General features: G+C 45.5%; 1 protein-coding gene across 3 annotated transcripts in view; it reads left to right on the forward strand.

Annotated features, from left to right (window-relative positions):
• The window catches only part of LPIN1 (lipin 1), a 209,071-nt gene that overhangs the window by 148,606 nt on the left and 34,448 nt on the right, over positions 1–26,017 (forward strand). For all 3 annotated transcript variants that reach the window (XM_040427326.1, XM_040427327.1, XM_040427328.1), the window contains 5 exons: positions 2,910–3,027; positions 4,035–4,335; positions 8,817–8,910; positions 13,624–13,814; positions 22,905–22,998. In XM_040427326.1, the coding sequence (XP_040283260.1) occupies positions 2,910–3,027; positions 4,035–4,335; positions 8,817–8,910; positions 13,624–13,814; positions 22,905–22,998 (798 nt within the window). The remainder of the gene's footprint in view (positions 1–2,909; positions 3,028–4,034; positions 4,336–8,816; positions 8,911–13,623; positions 13,815–22,904; positions 22,999–26,017) is intronic.

Consider the following 26,017-nt stretch of genomic DNA (forward strand, 5'->3'; position numbering starts at 1 on the left):
TTGGCGTTTTTGAATTCCGTTATCGGTTCCGTTATAACAGAACAGGACTATTTTTTTCTGTCATGTGTAACGGAACCGTTATGTGTCCCCATAGACACGTATTGGGACGAAGCATTCCGTCCTAGAATTCCGTCATATTCCATTATAACTCTGTTATAACAGAACCTATAACGGAATTCAGTAACGCCAATGCTAAGCCCGCCCAAAGAATTAAATCGAGTCCCAGAACCGGGAAAAAATAAAAATCTAATTTTCTTCATAGATGCATTAAATAGATTGTGGTGTGCTTTGGCAAACAGATGACATGGCTTACGCGTTTCGAGCCCTATCTGCTTGTAATGGGCTCTTAGTCATCACATAGTATGCTAGCGATTTATAGACCTGCACAGACCAGGCGGTACCATGTTGTGAATGGTACAGACCATACAGAGTTAAATCTGTGTACAGATTGCGTCCCACCCCACCCAACCAGAAGAGCATGGTATGGTCTACAAACTGTCAAGGCAGGAGAGCTTCTTCTCGATGTGACTGCTTTGTGATGTGTGTCCTGCACTCAGACACCAGTGTGCGCCATGCATTATCTAGGCATCTTACATAGTTGGGCCTGACTGGTTCCCCCATTCTTTAGGTGACGGGTATTCTCTCTAGTTCAGCAGATCTGTGGCTCTCCGGGTGTAATGTACAAGATGAAAACACTTATTTTCACAGAGTGTCTGAAACCCATTAATGAATGAGGATCTGTCCTCCTCCTGGAAAAATAACGTTGCTTCCTTCTCCGACTCCATTGTGCGAGAAACTTGATTCATAGAGAATTCCGAGCACATTCCGGGAGATAAATCAGCCTGGGATTGGATTAGTGAGGGTCACTACATCCATAAAACCTGTGTGAGCGGCTCCCATGGAGATTTACTCTACACTTCTATAGAGAGAAATATCACATACACAGCAGATATATTGCCAGCCGCGGCCCGTCCAGTCACCGAGGCCGGGATTAATGGAGACGCTTCTCTGGAGGGAAACTGCACTTCACACAATACTTACACTGGAACTGTCAAATCTGTCTATCGGTCTGTCTATCTATCGGTCTGTCTATCTATCGGTCTGTCTATCTATCGGTCTGTCTATCTATCGGTCTGTCTATCTATCGGTCTGTCTATCTATCGGTCTGTCTATCTATCGGTCTGTCTGTCTGTCAGTCTAATTATCTGTCTGTCGGTCTGTCTACCTATTATTATTATTATTAATATTTATTATTAAAGCGCCATTCATTCCATAGCGCTGTACATGTGATAAGCGGTGCACATACATAATACAGACAATTGCACTAATCATAAACAAGACGAGTTACAGACTGGTACAGAAGGAGAGAGGGCCCTGCCCGTGAGGGCTTACAATCTACGAGGTATGGGAGAAGGACACAGTAGGTGCGGGTGAAGCTGGTCATGGCGGTATAGAGGCAGCAGGGTCACTGGTTGTAGGCTTGTCTGAAGAGGCGGGTTTTCAGGTTTCTTTTGAAGGTGTCCATGGTAGGTGAGAGTCTGATATGTTGGGTTAGCGAGTTCCAGAGTATGGGGGATGCACGGGAGAAATCTTGGAGGCGATTGTGGGAAGAGGTGATAAGAGGAGAGGAGAGAAGGAGGTCTCGTGAGGATCTGAGAGTGCGTGTGGGGGTGTATCGGGAAAGTAGCTCCGAGATGTAGGGAGTGGACAGGTTAAGGACGGCCTTATATGTATTTGTTAGTACTTTGAAGTGAATTCTCTGGGCAGAGGGGAGAGGCAGAGGAGTAATAGGGTGAGAGGTGGATTAGTCGGGCAGCAGAGTTGAGGATAGATTGGAGGGGTGCGAGAGTGCTAGATGGAAGGCCACAGAAGAGAGTGTTACAGTAGTCTAGGCGGGAGATGATGAGGGCATGTACAAGCATTTTTGCAGATTCAAAGTTAAGGAAAGCACGGATGCGGGAGATGTCTGTCTGTCGGTCTACCTATCAGTCGGTCTGTCTGTCGGTCTACCTATCAGTCGGTCTGTCTGTCGGTCTACCTATCAGTCGGTCTGTCTGTCGGTCTACCTATCAGTCGGTCTGTCTGTCGGTCTACCTATCTGTCGGTCTGTCTGTCGGTCTACCTATCTGTCGGTCTGTCTGTCGGTCTACCTATCTGTCGGTCTGTCTGTCGGTCTACCTATCTATCGGTCTGTCTGTCGGTCTACCTATCTATCGGTCTGTCTGTCTATCTAAAAAAGTAAAAGAAAATAGTGTTTATTAACCCATGTGGATGCAACGTTTCTGCTCAATACTAGAGCCTTTCTCATCTATCTATTATCTTTCTATCTATCTATCTCTCCTATCTATCTCTCCTATCTCTCTCTCCTATCTCTCTCTCCTATCTCTCTCTCCTATCTCTCTCTCCTATCTCTCTCTCCTATCTCTCTCTCCTATCTCTCTCTCCTATCTATCTCTCCTATCTATCTCTCCTATCTCTCTCTCCTATCTCTCTCTCCTATCTCTCTCTCCTATCTCTCTCTCCTATCTCTCTCTCCTATCTCTCTCTCCTATCTCTCTCTCCTATCTCTCTCTCCTATCTCTCTCTCCTATCTCTCTCTCCTATCTCTCTCTCCTATCTCTCTCTCCTATCTCTCTCTCCTATCTCTCTCTCCTATCTCTCTCTCCTATCTCTCTCTCCTATCTCTCTCTCCTATCTCTCTCTCCTATCTCTCTCTCCTATCTCTCTCTCCTATCTCTCTCATATCTAATCTAGTATCTATCTCAAATCTACCTATTGATCCATCCATCATAGACAGACTTGAGCGACATTAAATACAGTAGTTTTGTGGCAGCCTCATATCTCGCACACATGGTCTCAATCTGCTGCAGTATTTTATATTTTTTTCACTTTGTTTTTTTTTTTCTCAGTCGTCTAAGTTCACGTCCTGCAACTCCTAAAAGTGACTCTGAATTGGTCAGCAAACCATTGGCCCCTAGTGAGCTTCCTATGCACTGGGCCTGGGGAGAATTACCTCAGGCTACCAAGGTAAATCCAAGTCATATATACACAGCATTTCATAGTGTTTCTTGTAAGCACCACCAGGGGGCGCCAAACCCCAGGGCCTGATTGAGACTATCCGTAACCTGAACAAACAAGTCTGATCTTTTTTTGTTGCAGTAAATAAATTGCTGCGGTCACTGATTCTTTTGGGATTTTCCGAGCCGCCAGGTGGGGAAGGGCAATCCACCTGTAAAGTAAGGGACAGTAGCGGACCCTGGATTGGTATACTGCTCCTGTGCAAATATTAAACCGAACAAGGCATAATTTTATGTTAAAATTCCCTTAATATGGCAACCAAACTACCCAGCTTTTGCCGGATGATGAGACTTCCTTGATTACTGGACAGAAAATATCAGACTTTTGCTTCGGACCCCGTGAGAATGCATATTATCTTGCAGTTCACCTCTGGAAATAGACCAACAGAATTTCAGACCCTGGGTTAAAGGAACACTCCATCTAGAGCATATACACTGTGCATGACTCAAGTGTTCAAAGAGAGATTCCCTGTGTCATGCTCCGCCCCTTCAAGTGTCCGCTTTGCCTGGACTGTTCCCTCTCCTGACACGTGTTTTTTTTTTTTTTTTTTTTTAGAAAAATGATTACATTGCCCATGAAATAACAATTCTGGATTATCTTTTCTTAAAATCCTGTTTTATGCCATTCCTCTGTAATCGCTCCTGGAAATGGGGGGAAACTGGGAGTTACCATTCTTCTTGGTAGCCCATTCTTCACACTCCCAGCCCTGATTGGACAGTGTCAGCACGTGCAGACCAACCCGCGACTGGTAACACCCAGTTGGCAATTTATCCCTCCATTTGTAGGAGGAATAACAGAGGAACTGCACAATGTAGACTTCTAAGCAAAGACTATCCAGGATACAAGTGTTTACTAAAACAGACATGACAAGGGCTTTTGCTGTATATGGCGGTATATATAGTGTGTATACATCTGCCTGTTCTTACCCATGATGTCATGTCTCTTTTCTGCCTCAGTCTTCTCCGCATAAAGTGAAAGAACAAACTGTTGTGACCATCAGTCCTTCAGAAAGCACTCACTTCAGGATCATCCTGAACCCAAATGAGGAAGAGATTGCCCCGTCGGAGATGATAGGGGAACAGTCGACGTCACTGACTGTAGAAGATGTCGGTCCTGAAAGTAGCGCCCCAAGGACATGTGAGCCTGATATTGAATCCTTGGGATCTGCAGCCCTCGCTTTTCCCATTTATGAAGAGGCGACCCCTACATTATCGCCTCCACCGCCGAGTAAGACTGACTCACCTTCCAAGAAGAAAGGTAGGTACACTCGGGGTTGCAAAAAGTACATGTAATGCATGGCTTAGAGGCCTTCATGGGCAGACTCGAGTGTTCTTTAAAGGGTTTCTCCGCTTTAGAAGACTATCCTCCTACCCGAAGTCTCTAGTGATCAGCTGTCTTGCAGTAAATGCTTAGTTTGGCTGCAGCGCCACCACAGGAAAAGCTAAGCATTACACAGTGTCCATTTATGCAGGACAGGACAGGTCCTCCAGAGTGAGAGACACTCTTTGTAGCCAAGAGAGGAGGATCCTAAACAGAGGAAGACCTCAGAAATAATTCTAGGTGAAATTGTGTTTTCTAACCCAGAGAACCCCTTTAACTGTAATCATCGGGGCTTTCTGATAGCTCTCCAAGTTGAGGTAATGCAGATTCACGTGCAGTCCCATGTAAAACGAAAGATTACCCATTGTACTGCCGTGGGACCATAATGAGTTCAATCACATAACAAACATGGCACTGCCACATCTCTTCAGATGTAGCAGAGATGAATCTGTTGATGGTTTGGTGATGCATGGATGTGTCATGATATGTAGGTTTATCTACACTCCTATGGAAATTGTCAATTAACCTGTTGTCCTATTGCAATGCTCAGTGCCAAATGACAAACCCGTTCCTGCTACATCAATAGATGACTTTCCCCCCTCCGGTTACATGATGCTGATTTGAGTCCAGCGTGACATCACTGAGTCCAGCGTATATTTAAGGGCTCTTTCACACTTGCGTTGTCCGGATCCGGCGTGTACTCCATTTGCCGGAATTGCACGCCGGATCCGTAACAACGCAAGTGAACTGAAAGCATTTGAAGACGGATCCGTCTTCAAAATGCGTTCAGTGTTGCTATGGCAGCCAGGACGCTATTAAAGTCCTGGGTGCCATAGTAGTAGTGGGGAGCGGGGGAGCAGTATACTTACAGTCCGTGCGGCTCCCGGGGCGCTCCAGAATGACGTCAGAGCGCCCCATGCGATCACGTCATCCATGCGTGTGGGGCGCCCTGACGTCACTCTGAAGCGCCCCGGGAGCCGCACGGACTGTGAGTATACTGCTCCCCACTACTACTATGGCACCCAGGACTTTAATAGCGTCCTGGGTGCCATAGTAACCATTCAGAAAAAGCTAAACGTCGGATCCGGTAATGCGCCGAAACGACGTTTAGCTTAAGGCCGGATCCGGATTAATGCCTTTCAATGGGCATTATTTCCGGATCCGGCCTTGCGGCAAGTGTTCCGGATTTTTGACTGGAGCAAAAAGCGCAGCATGCTGCGGTATTTTCTCCGGCCAAAAAACGTTCCTGTCCGGAACTGAAGACATCCTGATGCATCCTGAACGGATTTCTCTTCATTCAGAATGCATGGGGATAATCCTGATCAGGATTCTTCCGGCATAGAGCCCCGACGACGGAACTCTATGCCGGAAGAAAAGAACGCAAGTGTGAAAGAGCCCTTATTAAAAGCTATAGCCACTCCCCTGCCCACCTGTTGCTGGTTCATATGGAAAAAAAACTGTCACTCAGCAGCAGTTGGGCGGGGAGAGTCAGGAGCTCATGAATATTTAGGACTCATCATTATCAGCTGGAGCTTTTCAATACAAGATGTTGGCAGATTGACTGGGTCAATTAAAGAAAGTGACCCAGCATTTTGCTAAGAGAATCAGTCACTTATTTATTTTTAGGACACCATAAAACTGGTGACAGGTTCCCTTTAATGTAGGAACATCAGATACTTATGCACCTGGCCTATGGCTGCCCTCCTGAATTCAACCGTATTGCAGTCCTCTGGACGATGATACAGTTTCGTACTGTGGCACAGGTGGCAGTATTATGTGCTGCACTGTCTATTTGGTTCTACTGGGGCGGTATTTTTTGTTCTGCACTACAATATTGCTGGGCCAGCCTACTTCTGTTGGCCCCTCCTTCTGTCAATTTGGACCCACCTACAACATGGGGCTACTTTTAGGTTTTCCTCAGGGCAACTTTGAATTCGCAATTCACCCATGCTGGGCTCCATCTTTGAAAACCTGCCTTCCGCTATACGTGTACAGCAGATGTTGGGAAGAGGTTAAAGACGTTTTCCGGTTTGGATCTGCTTCATTTAAAATGATCCTTTTATGACGTTCAGTGTAATTTTGTAATGTGTATATATATATTACCTTTATTACTCCTATCTCCTGTTCTGGGCTGTGGTCACATGACCATGTCCATGCAGCTCTATCTAATTTCCTTTGATGTCATGTCCATGGGCGGGACTATGATAGTGGAGTGTCTGTATAAATAGCTGGGTGGGAGGAGCTATAAACTAGCTGGGTGTTAGGGGCGGTGCTAGAGGTGTGGCAGAGGAAGGAGAAGTGCATTGTGGGTTTGGTTGGAGACAACAACAGGAAGTGCTACATACAGGATGGAAACAAACCGGAGGGATTGGCTTACATGGTGAAAATGGAGATTTCAGACAAAAAAAAAAAAGCATAAGGAAGATGTATATGAGGTAAACAACTACATGAGCAGATCTGTTAAATGCCATAGTAATACCGGAAAGCTCCTTTAGGCCCCCTGCACACGATCAGGATTGCGTGCGGATTTTCCGCGCGGATTTGCGTGCGGAAAATCCGCACCGTAGGTCATGTCCATTGTATTCTATGAGAATTTGAAATTCTCAATGCACACGATGCGGATTTTTTCCGCGCGGATTTTGACCTGCGGTGCGGATTTTAAAATCCGCGACATGTCAATTAATTTTTTTTTTCCTGATCGGATTTTCTTCATTCACTTAGTGAAATCCGCATGCGGAAAATCCGCACCAAATCCGCACGCAAATCCGCATGCAAATCCGCACCAATTAATGCGGATTGACCGCACGGATTTGCCTGCGAACACCTGCGGATTTCAGTGCGGATTCTCCGCACATGAATCCTGATCGTGTGCATGTAGCCTTAAAGGGCTTCTGTCACCCCACTAAAGTGATTTTTTTTTTGGGGGCTAGTTAAATTAGTTATATAGCGATATATGAAAATATAATTGTGTTACTTACATTGATCCAGCAGTTTATTCAAAAAACAAAGTTTTATCATATGCAAATTCGGTCTCTACCAGCAAGTAGGGCGGCTACTTGCTGGTAGCTGCTGCAGAAATCCGCCCCCTCCTCGCCGATGACGTCTTCTATTTCGGTGATGTCATCGGCGCAGGCGCACTGAGGGAGTTCTGAGGAGACGAGCCTCCTCATCTCAGAGCGCCTGCGCCGAATCAACACAGGCGGGCGATTTTTGAAATGCCAACAGGGCTGGCCGGAGGAGGAGATCCCGGCTGGCCCTGTCAATCAACAAGAGGAGGGGGCGGATTTCTGCAGCAGCTACCAGCAAGTAGACGCCCTACTTGCTGATAGAGACCGAATTTGCATATGATAAAACTTCGTTTTTTGAATAAACTGCTGGATCAATGTAAGTAACACAATTATATTTTCATATATCGCTATATAACTATTTAACTAGCCCCAAAAAAAAATCACTTTAGTGGGGTGACAGAAGCCCTTTAAGACATAAATTATGAGTGTGTGTAGTTGAAGCTCCCCACAAAAGGTTCAGCAGTAGCCAATCCCTTTTGGAGTTAAATGGGTTATCCAATCTCAAGAAACCCCCCACATGTGCCGGGCCCCTCAACGGTAATACACTTATCCCGCTCCTGGTCCCCGCACTGCTGCTGCTGCTTCTCCCTGCACACGGATGAAAACATTTGGTGTCGGGGGGGGGGGGGGGGAAAGGGGGCGAGCCTTCCTAGCATTGCGGGTGACACTAGGGAGGCTTGTCCCCGCCTGCCATTGGCTGCTCCCCCCGACACCGGATGTTTTCATCCGGGTCCAGGGAGAAGCGGCAACGGCAGTGCGGGGACCAGGAGCGGCACCAGGAGCGGGGTAAGTATATGTGTTGAGATTTTCTTGAAATTGGATAGCACCTTTAACTTTTAAAGGCAGTGGTGGTCATTTATCAAAATTAGTGTAAAAGAAAGCTGACTTAGTTGCCGATAGCAACCAACCAGATTCCAGCTTTCATTTCCCAAAGGAGCTCTGAAAAATGAAAGGTGAAATCTGATTGGTTGCTATGAGCAGCTAAGCCAGTTTTCCTTTCCACCAGTTTTGATGCAGCTAATTCCTATGTTGGGCCTAAGGGACCTTTTTACAACACCCCTAGACCCGCCCCACCCCCCATCCAAACTGTCCCATGCTATAATATAGTATTGGTCTTCTCAATCGATTACTGGAGAAACTCTATGCAAATGAAATTAAAATGGCCAAAAGGGAGAAGTCCAGACACCCCAATTCCTTTAGATATTTCGCTAGACTTTATTTTATTTATTTTTCTTAGATTTTTCAGGGCGTCTATAGAATTTGGGCCACAATGTGAACCTGTAACGTCAAGCGAGCACAATGCGAGGTAACTGAAGTGCTGATCTTTCTTTTCCCCCCTTGTGCTTGCAGATAAAAGAAGCAGACATCTCGGGACAGATGGTGTCTATTTAGATGATATCAACTGCATGGATCCTGAAATTGCTGCCTTATACTTTCCAAAAAGGTTGGTAAATGTCACTATTAGGATGTTACATTCCTTTATCTGTACTGTCCTGTCTTGTAGCCAAGAGAACATTTGAGCATCAAATCCAATTAATACTAAAGGGGTTCTCTGCTCCCCTAAAAAAGACATGTCATCCATGTGCTGCACACACCCGTGTGTCCATTCCGGAAAAGGTAGAACATGTCCTATTCTTGGTCATAAATGCGGACCACAGACCCATTGAAGTCAATGGGTCCTCCCAAAAAAAAAAACAGATGCAACTCGGATGTCATCCATATTTTGCAGATCCGCAGTTTACGGATCACAATGTACATACGGTCATGTGAATATGTGAATGCACCCTAGCAGTGGGTACACATGGGGTGGGAAGGTGAGGGATACTGCCAGATGTGCTTGAAGAAACAACTGTTCAGCTTGTTCCCTCTGAGGGTCGGGGCCTACATGGAGAGTCATACAGATGATTGAGGTGGAGTGTCATGGCGTCGCAGGACGTGCTAGACACTGGTCTTGTGATCGGGAGAATGTGGTGTTTGGAAACAATGGGGCAGAACTACTATTTCTCGCTCGTATCATTGGAGGACACAGGAGACCGTGGGTATAGCTGCTGCTGCCACTAGGAGGCGACACTAGGCAAAAAAAGGGTTAGCTCTTCCATTTCTGAAGTCCCCCCTTCACTCCAGCCTCACTACCACCTCTGTGCTAGTGGCTAAAGAGGTGACCCTGCTGGTACCCCAAGGGGGGTGAACAGAAGAGGATGAAGATGGGGCGAGTATTGTGAATACAGGGTGAATAAAACCCCCTCCATCCACCACCTCCCCCAATCTCTCACCCCCACCTCCCCTCTCCATTCCTCCCCTCTCCACCCCTCCATTCCCCGGCCAAATGCTGTTTCCTCCCTGCCCGGGTTCTCTCCTTGCGCCCTTCTCTCTCCACCCCATACCTCCGGGGCCGACCAGTACAAGTTCTCAGTGGTCATCCAGCTGCTGGGCGTCGAGTACGCCCGTCCCAGGTCTCCTCGGTCTGGGGTTCGAGAATGCCCGCTCCTACGCGAGTCCCCGGCATTTCGGCCTACTAGGCTGCAGCTTCCATCCCGGAGTATGGTAGGCGGGGACTGTCCCCCGGGCACGAAATCTTCCTGCCACCTTATTGAGGCATTACATAACTGTGTAGTTTAAAATTAACCCCTTCTTGCCTCCAGTTGAGGCTAGGGGTTTCAGTTTTCGAGTACACGACTACTATAGGTTTATATTAAAAAATAAATAAATAAATTATGTTAAAATAAATAAATAATATTTTACCCTGGCGCTATCAAGTGCTGAGTGTGGTGTCTGTTGCCGAATCAACCCCCTCTAAGGTAGTGCATGTGCGCGCCCCCTCATGTGGTTACTGCCGCACTTCCCTGCAACAAGTCCACTGCATGTTTTACATGCCGTCTCAACCCCCTTTCCACGGACACGCACTGGCGGCGTATTTGCTTTACCATTGGTTGCTGTACATCCTGTCGCGTTCCCCCTTCCATAAGTGGATTAGTTGCACTACCACTGGTTGCTGTACATCTGGTCATATTCCCCTCCTCCCATACACTGAGTAATGGCACTACCAATGTATACCATGCATCCCTCCATATGACCTTCCATCCATAGACTGACTAATTGCGCTACCCACGTATACCGTAAATCCTGTCGTGTTACTGCTCGGGTGGAGTAATTACCACTGGATGCCTAACACTCTGTAGCATTGCCCTCCTCTCTTAGGTGGTGTAAATGCACTACCGCTGCATACTGTACAGCCTGCCGCATTACCCCGCTCCATAGGTGGCGTAATTGCACGACCACTGGACATGGTCATGATACTCGACACTTTAAATAGGTGGTGTATCTGCCCTAGAAGAGAATTCGGTGGTTACTACCAAGCGAATTGAGTATTACACTGCCTCTGGATACTGTATCCACTTCTCCTTTTCAGGTGGAGTATTTAGGCTAGCGCTCCATTCCATGGCTACCACTGTATGTCCTCTTCCGCAGGTGGAGTATTCGTGCTAGCACTAGAGATCGTAGCTACCACTGTAGGGCCTCCTTCCTAGGCGGCGCGTCTACCCTGACTTTGGCTTTTGTGGCTACTACAGTATAGCCTCCTTCTCAGGGCTCCAGACTAAAAAAAAATATCAAGGAGCCATTGGCTCCTAACCTGAAGAATTTAGGAGCCAAATTAAATTTTTAGTCGCCAAATTTAAAATACATATAATATGGCTGGGATGCTTAGGAGCATGGGGTTTTTTAAGCTACAGCCCACGCAGTTAAAGGGTTTGTGCACTCATTTCCATGACCTGTCAGACTCGCCAGATTTGCGTTGGTAATCCCTATGTGCTGGGTCCTGGCTCATTCGCTTCCAGGTCTCCGCTGCTTGTCTGCTTTTTCGAGAATCTCATCCCTAAAAAAACTTTCCTTGACAGAGTAAGGGCTCATGCACACAAACATATTTTCTTTCGGTGTCCGTTCCGTTTTTTTGTGTGGACCGTATGAGGAACCATTAACTTTAATGGGTCCTCAAAAAAAAAAGGAAGTTACTCCATGTGCATTCGGTTTCCGTATGTCCGTATTTCTGTTCCGCAAAAAAATAGAACATGTCCTATTATTGTCCGCATTACGGGCAAGGATAGGACTGTTCTATTAGGGGCCAGCTGTTACGTTCCGCAAAATACAGAATGCACACAGATGTCAGCCTTATTTTCTGCGGACTGCAAAATGCATACGGTCCTGTGCATGAGCCCTAAAGCACATAATTTAGATTTGGATGCTATGTTCTCCTCTCCAACCTTTTAGAAACTAAGAGGCGCTGGGGTTCAAACCCCTCTTACCCTCAACCAGGAGTACAGCACCAAGCTACACTGACGCATTGTAACAAACCCACAGCTCTGTCACCAGGATGGGTTTTCAGCCTCTGTACATATGCCTTTAGTCACTGTGTGTACTGCCTGCAGCGTTTTACTGTCCGCTTGACGAAACTGAGCCAAACGGATCCGTCCTGGCACACAATGTAAGTCGATGGGGACGGATCAGTTTGGCTCAGCTTCGTCAAGCGGACAGCAAAACGCTGCAGGCAGAGCGGATCCTTTTCCATTCAGAATGCATTACGGCAAAACTGATCCGTTTTGGACCGCTTGTGAGAGCCCTGAACGGATCTCAGAAACGGAAAGCCAAAACGCGAGTGTGAAAGTAGCCTAAGCTATGGCAGGTCACACTCCTTTCCAGCTAAACCATGCTCCCTTGCACACAAGTCAAAAACAGTATCTAAAATCCTTAATAAAGGTGTTACAAAGCACATTCGAGAACTTTTTTTATTTATTTTTTTGCAAAATTTGCACTAGAATTCTGCCACATTTTGATTAGTAAATCTCCTCCATTAAAACTTTTATTTTTTTTGGTAAGCAGACTTACTTAAAGGGTTTGTCCCATTACAACACCTTTACCCCTATTCGTGGAATAGAATTCGTGTCTCATCAGCAGGGGTCTCTTGAATTGAGAGGAGAATATGGAACATCATCACACCAGTACTTACCCCTCCGTCACCCCACCGATTCTGAGATCTGATTGGTGCTAACTTGACCCCTGACTCTGGCTGTGGCCTCTTACAAAGACGTGTCCACTGGATCTCTGTGCTCCTGTTCAGCTGCGTGTTCAAGATTATACATGTATTTGGCTTCATCTGCTAGGACAGGAAGTAGCATCAGCCTTATTAGCTTCCCTAGGACCACCCAAGAAAAACTCTCCCACTTTGTCAATTTGTAACAATAAATGAACATAGAAATTCAGTATCTCAGACCTGGGGATATCATCTGCAATTACTGTATATTGTATTGTTCATGTTTTGGCCGTATCTACCAGTAAGGTAATGGCTAAGGTTGGCAAGGAAGAGGGCTAACCACCCTGTTCCTCCACCTCATGGTAGGAGTGGGCTCCTGTCCAGAGACCGAGTGGAGAGGAAGCGCACTGCAGAGCTCCTGCTTCTGCCAAAGATTCTCCACAGAGAACATCTAAAAGTAAATCCTTGAGAAGTCAGACAGCTGCACCTTTCCCCAGGGAGCAACGGCCTAAGAGAGTACACTGTGACACAACACTTCATCAGGGCCACCACCACTCCTATCCTCCGCGTCGGCTCCTCAGGGACTCCCTTCAGATACTTAATGAAACTCAAGTTTAGATTCTTCTGTTGCCGGAGCAGTGTAGCAGACTACGCTATCCTGTGTGTCGAACATGACCTCAATCTGGTGGATTGGAAAGTAATTGAAGCTTCTGAGATCCATGCAGACATGAGCAGAGCCTTACTGCCGTGCTCATTGGCACTCCCTGTCCCATGTACGTTAAAGGGGCAGTAGTTTAAAGGAAACATGGCTGCCTTCTACCAAGAGCTTCTCCACCCTAGGCTGTGTGTGGTATTGCAGCATGGCCCTGTTCACTTGAATATCGACCCATAGATAAATGAGGTCCCGTTTCTGGAAGCAGACATACTACCCCTTGTAGGAGTGTTGTAGTTGACTTTTGTGCTCTGGGCACCCTTGGGTGCTCCTTTTAAGTAACCTTCCATGTATGTTTTATCATCCTTCAGCCTTCTCCTTGTGTAGCAGTTCTCCACAGATATAGGGTATATGCAGTATATATTGAAAGTTGAGGTCTGCTCTTCTGCAGTCTTAACTTGTATAATGTTTGTTTCTAGTGGAGATGCAGCCACAGCATCGAAGAGCACAGGAGAAAATGGGGCCCGTTCTGCTAACCAGTCACCGCAGTCGGTAGGAAGCTCTGGAGTCGACAGTGGAGTAGAGAGTATCTCTGATGGTTTACGGGATCTACCATCCATTGCTATATCGTTGTGTGGAGGCCTCAATGACAATAAGGAACTGACAAAAGGTATAATACTCAATGCTTCCAAACATAATGGTGGACTGTTCTGAAAAATCTATGGGTCTGATTTGCCAGTTAAAGGCTATGGACACCTTTTGAGCGTTTTGTTTTTATGATCTGCATTTTACTCATTTTGGGCTAAAAATGTTTTTTCAATTGGTCTTTTAGAAATGTTCAGCCATTTGTGAGATACAGGGGTTAAAACTTGCAAACTTTCTTTGAATCCCGTCATCTGAGGGCTCATGTGTAGCTCTTATCTCTGATCTCCTGACCTCATAAACAATCATTGTAGCTCAATTCTTATCAAACTTATAAGAACATGGCTAAAGGGCCCTTTGCAAGGGCCGAGAATTGCATAGCTCATCGCCAACGAGTGTTCATAGTAACGCTGGTTAGTGATGATCTGGCAGTGTAAATGTACCGCCGATTTCCCGATGAACGAGCGAAATGCTGGTTCATCAGGTAATTGGATAGTCTGTGCGAACACAAAAATCCTTGTTTCCCGACAGCAGATCCTGCTGTGTAAACACGATCTGCTGCCGGGAAACGACGAGTCGCTATGGGGAAGAGTAATCCCATTAGCGATCGCTCCTCCCCATCTCTGGAGGAGATTGCTGCATGTAAATACAACAGTCTCTTCCACTAGCGAGCAGCAGATTGTCAGGAATCTGATGTAATATCGGCCCATGTAAAGGGACCTTTAAATAAGTGTTTATGAGGTCAAGATCATATATAAGAGCTGCACATGAGCTGTCAGATGATGGTATTCAAAGAGAACAGCAAGTGACAGCTTGCAAACATACAAATTTTAACCCCTGTATCTCAGAAACGGCTGAGCATTTTCAATAAAGACCTATAGAAAAAATTATTTTTAGCTGAAAATGAGTAAAATGCAATAATAAGAAACAATGCCCCCGAAGATGTACATAGTCTTTAAAGGGTGTTTTTTTTTCAGGACTTTCCCTCGACAATCAGACATTGATGACCTTTATCCTTAGGATAGGTCATAGAAACATCTGCCGACACATTCTATGTTTCTATGACCTATCCTAAGGATCGACCATGAATAGAAAAGGCCAGGAAAACCTATTTAAGACCGTGCAGTGTTGCTCATTAATATGACCACAGACACTGAGCACTGGAGACCACACTTTTTGGCCATGTTGCTGCCGAGATACACCCCCGATGTGCCCAAAACCGCATTGATCTGTACTTTTCAAGCTGACTGCAGCTAAAATCAGTGTGATTGTTAATGAGCATAGTTTTTTTTTCCAGATCTATTGTTACAATGCCTATCCAAAACGGACAAGAATAGGACATGTTCTATTTTGTTGCGGAATGGACTTGCGGACATACGGATACTGAATACACACAGTGTAATTTCCGTTTTTTTTGCGGCCCCATTGAAATGAATGGTTCCGCATACAAGCTGCAAAAAACCCCGGAAAGGACACGGACAAAAAATAAGTTTGTGTGCGTGAGCCCTAAGTCTGCTATACTATTTGGAAGTTGAAGTTTTTTATGCATTCAGCCGTATCTTTCACCCCTGTGCTATCCACATTTTTTGCAGACAGCAAGCCTACCCCTTCATTTTTACGGGGTCATGCACACATCTGCATTTTTTTGGGGATCTGTGTGGCTGTTCCTCAATTTATAGAGCAGGTCCCATTCTGATCTGTGGACTAGAATAGTTCTTTCTATTGAAGGGAGCGAGAAAAATATGTAATACACGCAGAAGTTATCTGTATCTTGTAGATCCGTTTTTCGCTGACTGAAACACAGGCGCAACCAGGTGCATGAGGCTTTATTAATGCTAAAATTCCTAAGCCGTGAGCTCCCCCTAGTGGTGGATGCAAGCAGACAGTTTAATAACTGTGTGAAGGGAAGCAGGAGATTTAAAATGCATTTATGCCAGCTGTGTGACGTGATACATTGAGAAATAGGCAATTCAGAGGGAGCACCATATTTTTAAAGCATCCGTTCCACTTTTTCCAACATAGAAGTCAGCTTAAGTGAGCAAGGCCAGCGGCAACTTTTTTTTATATTAGATTTTTTTAATAAAAATTTCTTCCTATTAATAAAAAATCATTAATTTTTCCGAAATCTGGGGCATTTTGCTTCACATTCTGCATTGTTGAGGAATGAGGGAATGAGAAACGCACATGTACTGCGAAATTGTGTGGGTCAGGGGGGCCCATACTAAGTTTTGCTATAGGACCCTATGAGATCTATACCATGATTTACTTCCTATATAGCAGCATCCTGTGTGGGTGTAGCCCAGCAGTAATGGGGTGCTGCTAGTCACCCTGAATTTTCCTTCCTCAGTCTGACCATTTTCCCCAGCTGTCGTTATTTGTTTGCCCCTGGAATAGTTGCACATAAAACCATGTTCCTCCCTGGCAGACCGCCAGCTGCATTTTTATGTTGTTTTAGATTGCACAAACATAAAACGGTCCCTTGTATATATGCGATTTGTCATCTTGACCTCGAGGAAAAGCGGCTTCCAGAGAACAAAGGGAATAAAATGCCAGAGAAATGAACAACCTGTTCTGCTGGAAAAACAAAACTCTGCATTCATTTAAAAATTCAAGTTGATCGGCAATTTAGAGGATGCTGCCAAACCTGAAACGCTGAGCAATTATTCTGGAAAGTTAGACGGCTTTCGCATTCGCACTAACGATTTTCATGGTCCTGTTTCGTTATAGGAGCAGAACAGCGAAAGTAATGGAATGGTACATAACTGAACCTAATCATGTCAGACAGACCCAGGGTATAAACCATACAGGGAAACTTCCCAGTAGGCGGGTGGCTGCCTAGGCCCTCCTCACTGCCGCTGGCGGACATATAAAGATCTGATGGCTCCTCGCCCTATTGTTCACCCAATAAGCCATAGGCCAGTATGTAAGCCAGTGTACAAATGGCGCAGGAAGAGGCCTGTGGCCTGCTAATGGAGTTGGCACCTTGGAATGGGATTTTTTTCTTCTTTCCTTGGCCTTTCGAGGAGAATACTAGGGTTACTATAGGGGTCATTACTATGGGAAGTCCAGGCAGCATGCTGAAGGTAGGGCTGGCATCTCCTTGGAGACAATTGGAGGAGGAGGGAACAACATGGCAGCTCCAGAGGGGCAGATTCTGGGATGGTGTTTTATGCCTAATGGTGGTATTTGGTTCTGCTCGGATGAGCTGCAACGTGGTATTCCTGACCAAGCCTACTTGTATTGACCCATCTACTTTTGTTGGCCTTGCCTACTTGTGTCAATTTGGTCCCGCCTACAACATGGGGCCACTTTTAGTTTTTATCCAGTGCCACTTTAAGTTCCCAGTCTGCCGCTGGACAGACCCTGTTGACGATAATGGAGTTCCTGTTGGGGAGTCCTTCATTTTAACATGCATGCAGAACTCATTTGTCTGATATTTCTGGCAGAATCTGCGCCAAAGGCCCCGAACAAAGCCTAATTCTGGCATAAATAGAACTACATTTTATTTTATGCTTCTAAATACCAAAAATATATCTGTCTCCTATATGTCCTATCTATATACACACCCAGGGACAGTTTTAGTTGTGTGTGATCGGTATGGCAGCACAGGGGGCGCCTCAGTCACCCTGATGGGTGGATAGTGAAGTGTGAGGAGCAGGAGAAGCAAAGTCCAATATGTAGCTGCTATCTTAGCCCCTTGGCCCTGGCCAAGCTGAGGGAGTGTGAAGAACCTACCTACAGCTACCTAGCACAGACCAGAGTAAACTGTGGAGATAGGAGCAGCATTAGTTTATGGACTCCACCGCACCAGTGACCGGGAGAAGCCTAAAAGCACCTGGACACAGCCGGACGACTAGGCGCAAGGTTGTCTATTACCACAAGCCTCTAAGGATATTGTGGACCAGAGTTTCTGAAAGCAAACAGTGCAAACAATGAAGCAGAGGATTCATGCCTGCCATTAGGGAGACCGCCCTGTGAGTTGCCAAAGACAAGTAAGAGTCATTATTATATCCAGTATCTGGCGGCTAGAGGGTGGACATAGTGAGGACAGTTAGAAAGGAGCTCTCTCATACCAGCCAAAGGAAAATCTCAATGCACCTATTGTCAAGCCTGTTACTAGGATTGCAGATAAGCCAATCGTGTATGCATCATATGGGTTGTCACCCTTGCCATGTAATTGTACTGAACTACCTCAAGGCAATTGATTAAGTAAAAAGTTCCGTTGTTTACAACTGTTGACTCCTCATCCTTTCGACCACCTTCCTTTGCACCTAATGGTGAGGCGTCACGAACACCAGGAACCCTGCCTCCACGGCACCTTAAACCATTCCACCAAGGGCACCTTAATCACCATCTGGCGGGGGTCCCTGGACAACAGAGTGTGCCCCGAAGGAACCGGTGCTGTCCTTCCATTCACTGCACACCGGCCCAGGGAGCTCTAAAGAACAGGGAGTAAACAACTACTACCCCCATCAGCCCACCAACACTCACATATTGCCCCTGTGGCCCGGTCACTGCAACTGTATTGTAGCATTGTTTGGCGTTGGTACTTAAAGGTTTGCCTGAGTTATCCTAAAATCCACCCATTGCCCCTAAATGCCTTGAAATAAAAAAAAAGAAATAAGAGAATTGTCCAGAGCCGGTCCTCCTCCTGCTGTTTGTATACAAGGCTGTATCGGGGGCATAGAGGTATATGGCACGTGAATGCCGCAGCCAATCGCTGTCCTCAGTGCTTGGTCCATCCTGGCCCTGTTGTCTGCCAGTGAAGAATATTTACGGCACCATTGAAAGCATTAAAGTATGTGATGTCAGCACCAAGATACGGTGATGTCACCAGTTCCAGCCTGGAGGAGCCCAGGGCACTGTCAGTCCTCCTAGTCCACGAGTAGTCATTGCTGTAGAAACCACTGATCCTCCGTTTTTTCCCCACAAATGTATGACTTCAATATTTATGCTGATCTGTTCCAGCATACTCGACAAATTTCATTAAAACATCCTCTGCAGGAATAAAGCAAACAGCTCCGCAGCCAGAGGCTTGCGTGCCATCTGCTTGGATTCGAGATGTCTGTTTTAACACCACAGACTTGATGCTGTAATAAAGAGATGCTGAATCCATGGACATTTTGCTCTGGGTGACACCTGCAGTAGTCCAGAGCTCATTTCTTCAGGAACCGTGCTACACATCTTCTGCTTACTTTCACATAGCGATAAAGATCTGTATGCTTTCAGTCACCACTAGGGGGAGCATAGGAGCTTACTGCATGCAGATAATAAAGATCTGTCTGCTTTCAGTCACCACTAGGGGGAGCATAGGAGCTTACTGCATGCAGATAATAAAGATCTGTCTGCTTTCAGTCACCACTAGGGGGAGCATAGGAGCTTACTGCATGCAGATAATAAAGATCTGTCTGCTTTCAGTCACCACTAGGGGGAGCATAGGAGCTTACTGCATGCAGATGATAAAGATCTGTCTGCTTTCAGTCACCACTAGGGGGAGCATAGGAGCTTACTGCATGCAGATAATAAAGATCTCTCTGCTTTCAGTCACCACTAGGGGGAGCATAGGAGCTTACTGCATGCAGATGATAAAGATCTGTCTGCTTTCAGTCACCACTAGGGGGAGCATAGGAGCTTACTGCATGCAGATGATAAAGATCTGTCTGCTTTCAGTCACCACTAGGGGGAGCATAAGAGCTTACTGCATGCAGATAATAAAGATCTGTCTGCTTTCAGTCACCACTAGTGGGAGCATAGGAGCTTACTGCTTGCAGATAATAAAGATCTGTCTGCTTTCAGTCACCACTAGGGGGAGAATAGGAGCTTACTGCATGCAGCTTATAAAGATCTGTCTGCTTTCAGTCACCACTAGGGGGAGAATAGGAGCTTACTGCATGCAGATTATAAAGATCTGTCTGCTTTCAGTCACCACTAGGGGGAGCATAGGAGCTTACTGCATGCAGCTTATAAAGATCTGTCTGCTTTCAGTCACCACTAGGGGGAGCATAGGAGCTTACTGCATGCAGATGATAAAGATCTGTCTGCTTTCAGTCACCACTAGGGGGAGCATAGGAGCTTACTGCATGCAGATAATAAAGATCTGTCTGCTTTCAGTCACCACTAGGGGGAGCATAGGAGCTTACTGCATGCAGATGATAAAGATCTGTCTGCTTTCAGTCACCACTAGGGGGAGCATAGGAGCTTACTGCATGCAGATAATAAAGATCTGTCTGCTTTCAGTCACCACTAGGGGGAGCATAGGAGCTTACTGCATGCAGATAATAAAGATCTGTCTGCTTTCAGTCACCACTAGGGGGAGCATAGGAGCTTACTGCATGCAGATGATAAAGATCTGTCTGCTTTCAGTCACCACTAGGGGGAGCATAGGAGCTTACTGCATGCAGATGATAAAGATCTGTCTGCTTTCAGTCACCACTAGGGGGAGCATAGGAGCTTACTGCATGCAGATAATAAAGATCTGTCTGCTTTCAGTCACCACTAGGGGGAGCATAGGAGCTTACTGCATGCAGATGATAAAGATCTGTCTGCTTTCAGTCACCACTAGGGGGAGCATAGGAGCTTACTGCATGCAGATAATAAAGATCTCTCTGCTTTCAGTCACCACTAGGGGGAGCATAGGAGCTTACTGCATGCAGATTATAAAGATCTGTCTGCTTTCAGTCACCACTAGGGGGAGCATAGGAGCTTACTGCATGCAGATAATAAAGATCTGTCTGCTTTCAGTCACCACTAGGGGGAGCATAGGAGCTTACAGCATGCAGATGATAAAGATCTGTCTGCTTTCAGTCACCACTAGGGGGAGCATAGGAGCTTACTGCATGCAGATGATAAAGATCTGTCTGCTTTCAGTCACCACTAGGGGGAGCATGGGAGCTTACAGCATGCAGATAATAAAGATCTGTCTGCTTTCAGTCACCACTAGGGGGAGCATAGGAGCTTACTGCATGCAGATAATAAAGATCTGTCTGCTTTCAGTTACTGCATGCAGATTTACAATCATTGATTGTGGGTATACAACCGCTGGAAAACCTACTGATCTCAAGAAGTGGGGTCCAGTGTACTACATTTGACTGGAACGGCAGTTGAATATTTGCACTGTTACTTCATTCCAAGTCTGTGGGACAAGTTGACCGCTATTAGACGGTACTTTATATTCTGATGTATATGAGGTCTATTAGACATACGGCGGAGTTACAATATGTTCAACATTACTATACATCACAATACAATGTCCATATACTGTCAACCTGTCGCATGTGTAAATGTCTGAAGGATCCCACCATGCTTGTGCGACCGTCTCTTTTGAAGCCTAAGTGAGTCAGCGACATATCTATGGGCACATGTACACAAACATTTTTTTTTTTTTCTGTTCCTTTTTTTGCGGCCTGTATGCGGAACCATTAACTTCAGTGGGGCCGAAAATGTAAAAAAACGGAAATGACTCCATGTGCATTCCGTTTGCGTACATCCGCATGGCCGTTTTGCTAAAAAATAGTGCTATTATTACTATGTCCTATTATTGTCCGCGTTCCACAAAATACGGAATGCACACGGCCGGTATCCGTGTTTTGCGGATCCGTAATTTGTGGACTGCAAAACAACTACGGTCGTGTGCATGAACCCTATCTCTTATTACCATAGAAGTCGGTGGAGAGACCAGGTGCATGTTCAGAGACCTCTCCTACAAATAGGTGACTGCTATAAACGGAACATTTGGGATTGGGGCCCAACCAACCTGATCCAGCCCTGACCTTCATACCCTTTACAGCCTCGCACATTACCACGTGACATACTTTTGGATGGGGTGGGATGAAAGAGCGCGCCGTTTTTCTAGCCTCACCTCCTTTCTAGTTGTGCCTTGTCCCCTCAAATGGCACAATACTCCTGGCGCCATATACAGGTAATGAGCATGGAGGGCTGCATTTAAGGAGAAAGCTAGAAGCTGCCCCCCATGCTGTTCCTGAGAGATTTGCTAGGACTTCTGTGGAGTACAGGGCCCATGCTCTCTTGGTCGGGGTCGAACCACTAGCCGATTTTAATAGTTATCTGCTGTAGATGGGGGATAATTATTACAACCGGAATACCCCTTTATGTCATAAGGTCAGTCAACAGCAGATACTTTTTTTTTTTCAACAAGCAAGCCAATATGCTTTCTTCTCTAGAAATAAACGGAGGTTGAAATCCTCTTGTTTTTTCCACTGTGCTGATCGGTGGCTTTAATCTTCGCTCACGTGGATAGTTTGGTAATAATGAAGACAAGGCGGAAAATGAACTCACTGGGCATTTATACAGCACAAAGGTTAAAAGTACAAAACTTTTGTATTAAACAATAAAATTTAAAAGTTTTCTCAAACAGCGCCATGTTTCTCTGTGATCCATTTAATTGCATGGGGGTGAGCTGCAGTACCAGACATAGCCTGTGGAAAAGTGTGGTGCTGTTTCTGAAAAACAAAATAAAAAACACTTTAATTTCTAATTCGAAGTGAAGACTTTGGGGGCACATTTATTAAGACTGATGTTTTAGACGGCAGTATTAATAAAGCCCCTGTGCTGGCGAGGGATCCGCCGGAGTTATGAAGAGGCGCCGGCCTCTACATAACTTCAGTGCATCCAGCGCTACTTCTAAATGTAAGACCGCTTTCTACAGGCGTAGAAAATGTAGAATGAGACGGGCCTACCGGCCTGTCCCCTTCCCCGCCGCACCCACAATTTTAGACCTGGCGTGAGTGGGGTGAAGTCGCAGGTTGCAACTAACCGTTGCGCCGCCATCTGTGCCTAAAATATAGGCGTATTTCAGTATATTAAATGACCACCTTCATATCTGGAATATTGGTATTTGGTTGTTGGCCTGAAATCTAATCTGCAGGAACAGTGTCCATTGTAAGCTCAGTGCTCCAGCGTTCCTCTGCCTTTGTTACAGGAAGTAGCTATCTGCCGTTGTCGGCCATATTGGAATCACTTGGTCACCCAGATACAACCCTCCCAACCCTGCCATTACGCCAAAAGCGGCTATATTCAGTCTACGCCCTGAAACGATGACCATATTTTCTGGTTCTACCTCTATGAGCATGCTTTTAATGTTCATATTTTGTCTCTACAGAGCAGTTTTTAGAACAAGTAGTGACATACCAGCAGTTTGTGGACAATCCGGCCATCATTGATGATCCAAACCTGGTTGTAAAAATTGGAAACAAGTAAGTATTGATCCTGTTAGGACGTTGGTAAAATGGTTGTCCAGTCATCAAAAATTGGCATAAAATAATAAAAATACTTAATACCTTTCCGATCCCGTGCCACTTCCTTTTCTGCCCTTTCTGGTTCCTCGGTGGTCTCTGGAGGAGGTGGAACAGGAGTGGTTGGGTATTCTTTTATTATGTTACATCATTCTAAGTGGTTTTTGAATATTTTTTGGTAGCAGGACAATCCCTTTATTTTAGTAGACTGTATATTATTCGAGTGGTTGTTTCAGATCCTGGTCCCCTGTGTGATATGAGCAGAAGAAGGCAACTTTCATTAGCTCATTACTTGGGTCTTAGGGACCAGAACCGGGGTGATCAGAAAATGGTCACTGTGGCCCTCATATTGAAGGGATGTGATGACACAAGCTCCTTCATAAAGGTTTATTTGTGTACAAAGCTACAAAAGGAAGAAATTCAGCTGTAGATACATTCGTGACACGGCAGTAGTCCCTCCGCCCCCGGTCATCCATGACCGGCTTCACTTGATTGTTAGCAGAAATTATTTGAGGGCAAAAAAATATAATCAGCTAAAGGGCAAACTGCTCTGTATTCTATAGCCAAGCCTTCCATATACCCATGAACCGTGACCGGTATAATCCATTCTCATATTTCTAGTATAGATGAAGAGACGTCCTGTGGTTGCTATGGAAACAGTATCGTTATGTGGGAGTTTAAAGGGGTTTTCCACTGACAAAATAATTTCAGCAACATGAATTGTACTCTTGGGACAACTTACATGGAGATGGTCACTTCTGTGATTAGATGCCTCGTTCTGCCGTTTTCACTGCTGGTCATGTGACTATAGCACTCCGTTCCTCACTGTAAGGGCTCATGCACATGACCATATCGGTTTTTCACATATTTTTTTTTCACTTCAATAGAAATGTCCTATCCTTGTCCACAAAATCTTTTTTGCGTAATGGGAAACACGGCCGTGTACTGATAAAGAGATGGATCTGATCGTTCCTGGTATGTCGCTTTTTTCCCCTTAGTGCAGCCCAAACCCCTCTTTTCCCACCATCCAGGCAGCTCAAACCCCTCCATCATTTATTCACCTCCGAGGTGTGGCATCACCGATCCAGTTATTTCAGTGTCCAGCCATGGTCAGTGTTTTCTACTGTCGCCAGTCCAATTTTACTTATGAGGTCTCGTGGTGTCTGTTATATGGTCTGATCTGGGGTCTGATCTCCCACTTCTACTGGTTAGGCTGAATGGGGCATATGCATAGCACAAGTGTTGGAGATAGGACAGAGAAGCCAGGAGGAGTAGGTATTTTGGTCACATGATACTGCGACGTGCCATCCATTGGAGTCATTACAACTGACAACCAATGAACACGCGGCGCAGATGGTTATGTGACAGGCAGGGAAACGGCAGAATGCAGAGAATTAATTAGTGGATCAACCAATAGCTTCTAGCTGTTAGAAAAAATAAAAATTTCCTGGAAAACAAATTTAAAAGATGTCTATTAATTTTCTGTGCCCTGATGTATGTCCTTGCCATACAGTATATACAGCTCTAAATTGCTGATGCGTGTTAGCACTGTCTTCTGCTGACCGAAGTATATGTGTAGAAGTGGGATACATCCTCTCAGTGGGAGAGTGCTGCCTACATTCATACCCTGAACTCAATAAGAACACATCGGCCAACATATACTAATGTGAGTACACCTAAATTTAGGCGTAATTTACACCAAAAATTGACAGTTTGGGGCGCCAAGGTTTAGAGGATCATGTCCCAGGTTTTAGGAATGCCGAGTGGTGGTGTGGCCTCAATAGTTTTTTTGTCACGGTGCTCGTACCTGGATACCGTCGTTCCATGGGGTTAGGCTCTGTAGCATTCAAAGGAGCTATAGTTGGAGGAATAAGTCGAGTCCAGACTTGGTAAAGTTCAACAGTTTTATTTGCATCCAGACTGTACTTGATCTTTCTCTTGGCTCCAGTAGGTTTTAGGATGCATTGGTTGGTAAACTTGAATACCTTGCTTTATCTTTCTCTGCTGTGCTAATCTCTGGCTTCAATCTGGTAAGTGGACTTTCTGGCAGTCCTGGTACCTTTGACTGGGGTGCCTTTGGCCGTTGACCCCCTCATAATACTGTGTCTGTGAACTGCCTGGAGCCGGAGTGCTCTACGAGCTGCTTCCCCCTGTTGTCTCGTCTCCTTCCAACTCTCGACTCCACTTCTGAACGTCTCCACTCATGACTCAACTATAGTTTCCTCCAACCACTCCCTTGGTAGGAAACAGGACTAGCCAGTCCATGCTGGTGATCTGGAATATTGTATCAGAAAAAAAAGATGGCTGCTATAAAGATGCACTAAGAAATTAATCGGCGCTGCGTTTTAAACTGATTTAAATTGAAAAAAGAACCCACAAAATTATATTTGCGATCTGTATTAGATCCCAGGCATAGTTTTAAAGGGGGTTGTCCAAGTTATCTAAAAAGTCAGGCAACCCCCATAAATGTCCTAAAATAACAAATGAATAGATAGATACTACCCTGTCCTCTGCTTCTTTCTGCACTGAGCTCCAGGCATCACCCTGCTCTTTGTTTCCCTGGCTGCAGCAGTAAGGTTCTGTGCACACAGGTCACCACTACAGCCAATCACTGGCCTCAGAAGAGACGTCCCATGCACTACTGAGGCCAGTGATTGGCTACCTGTGTCCATGGAACATCACCACCACAGCCAGCAAGATGACGGCAGCAGGAGGACGGGAACTCAGTGCTGGAAAAAGCAGGGTTGAAAACGGGTGAGTATCCATTTATTCATGTGATATTTTAGGCTATTTATGGGGGTTGCCTGAGTTTTTATATAACTCGGATCATCCCTGTGAAAGAAGTTTCCCATAAGGGTTCATGTACACAAATGTATTTTCTATCAGTGTCCGTTCCATTTTTTTTTTTTACAGCCCGTATGTAGAACCATTCATTTCAATGGGTCTGCAAAAAAAACAAAACGGAAGGTACTCTGTGCAT

This window comes from Bufo bufo, chromosome 4 (genome assembly GCF_905171765.1).
Source record: "Bufo bufo chromosome 4, aBufBuf1.1, whole genome shotgun sequence".
Classification (NCBI taxonomy): domain Eukaryota; kingdom Metazoa; phylum Chordata; class Amphibia; order Anura; family Bufonidae; genus Bufo; species Bufo bufo.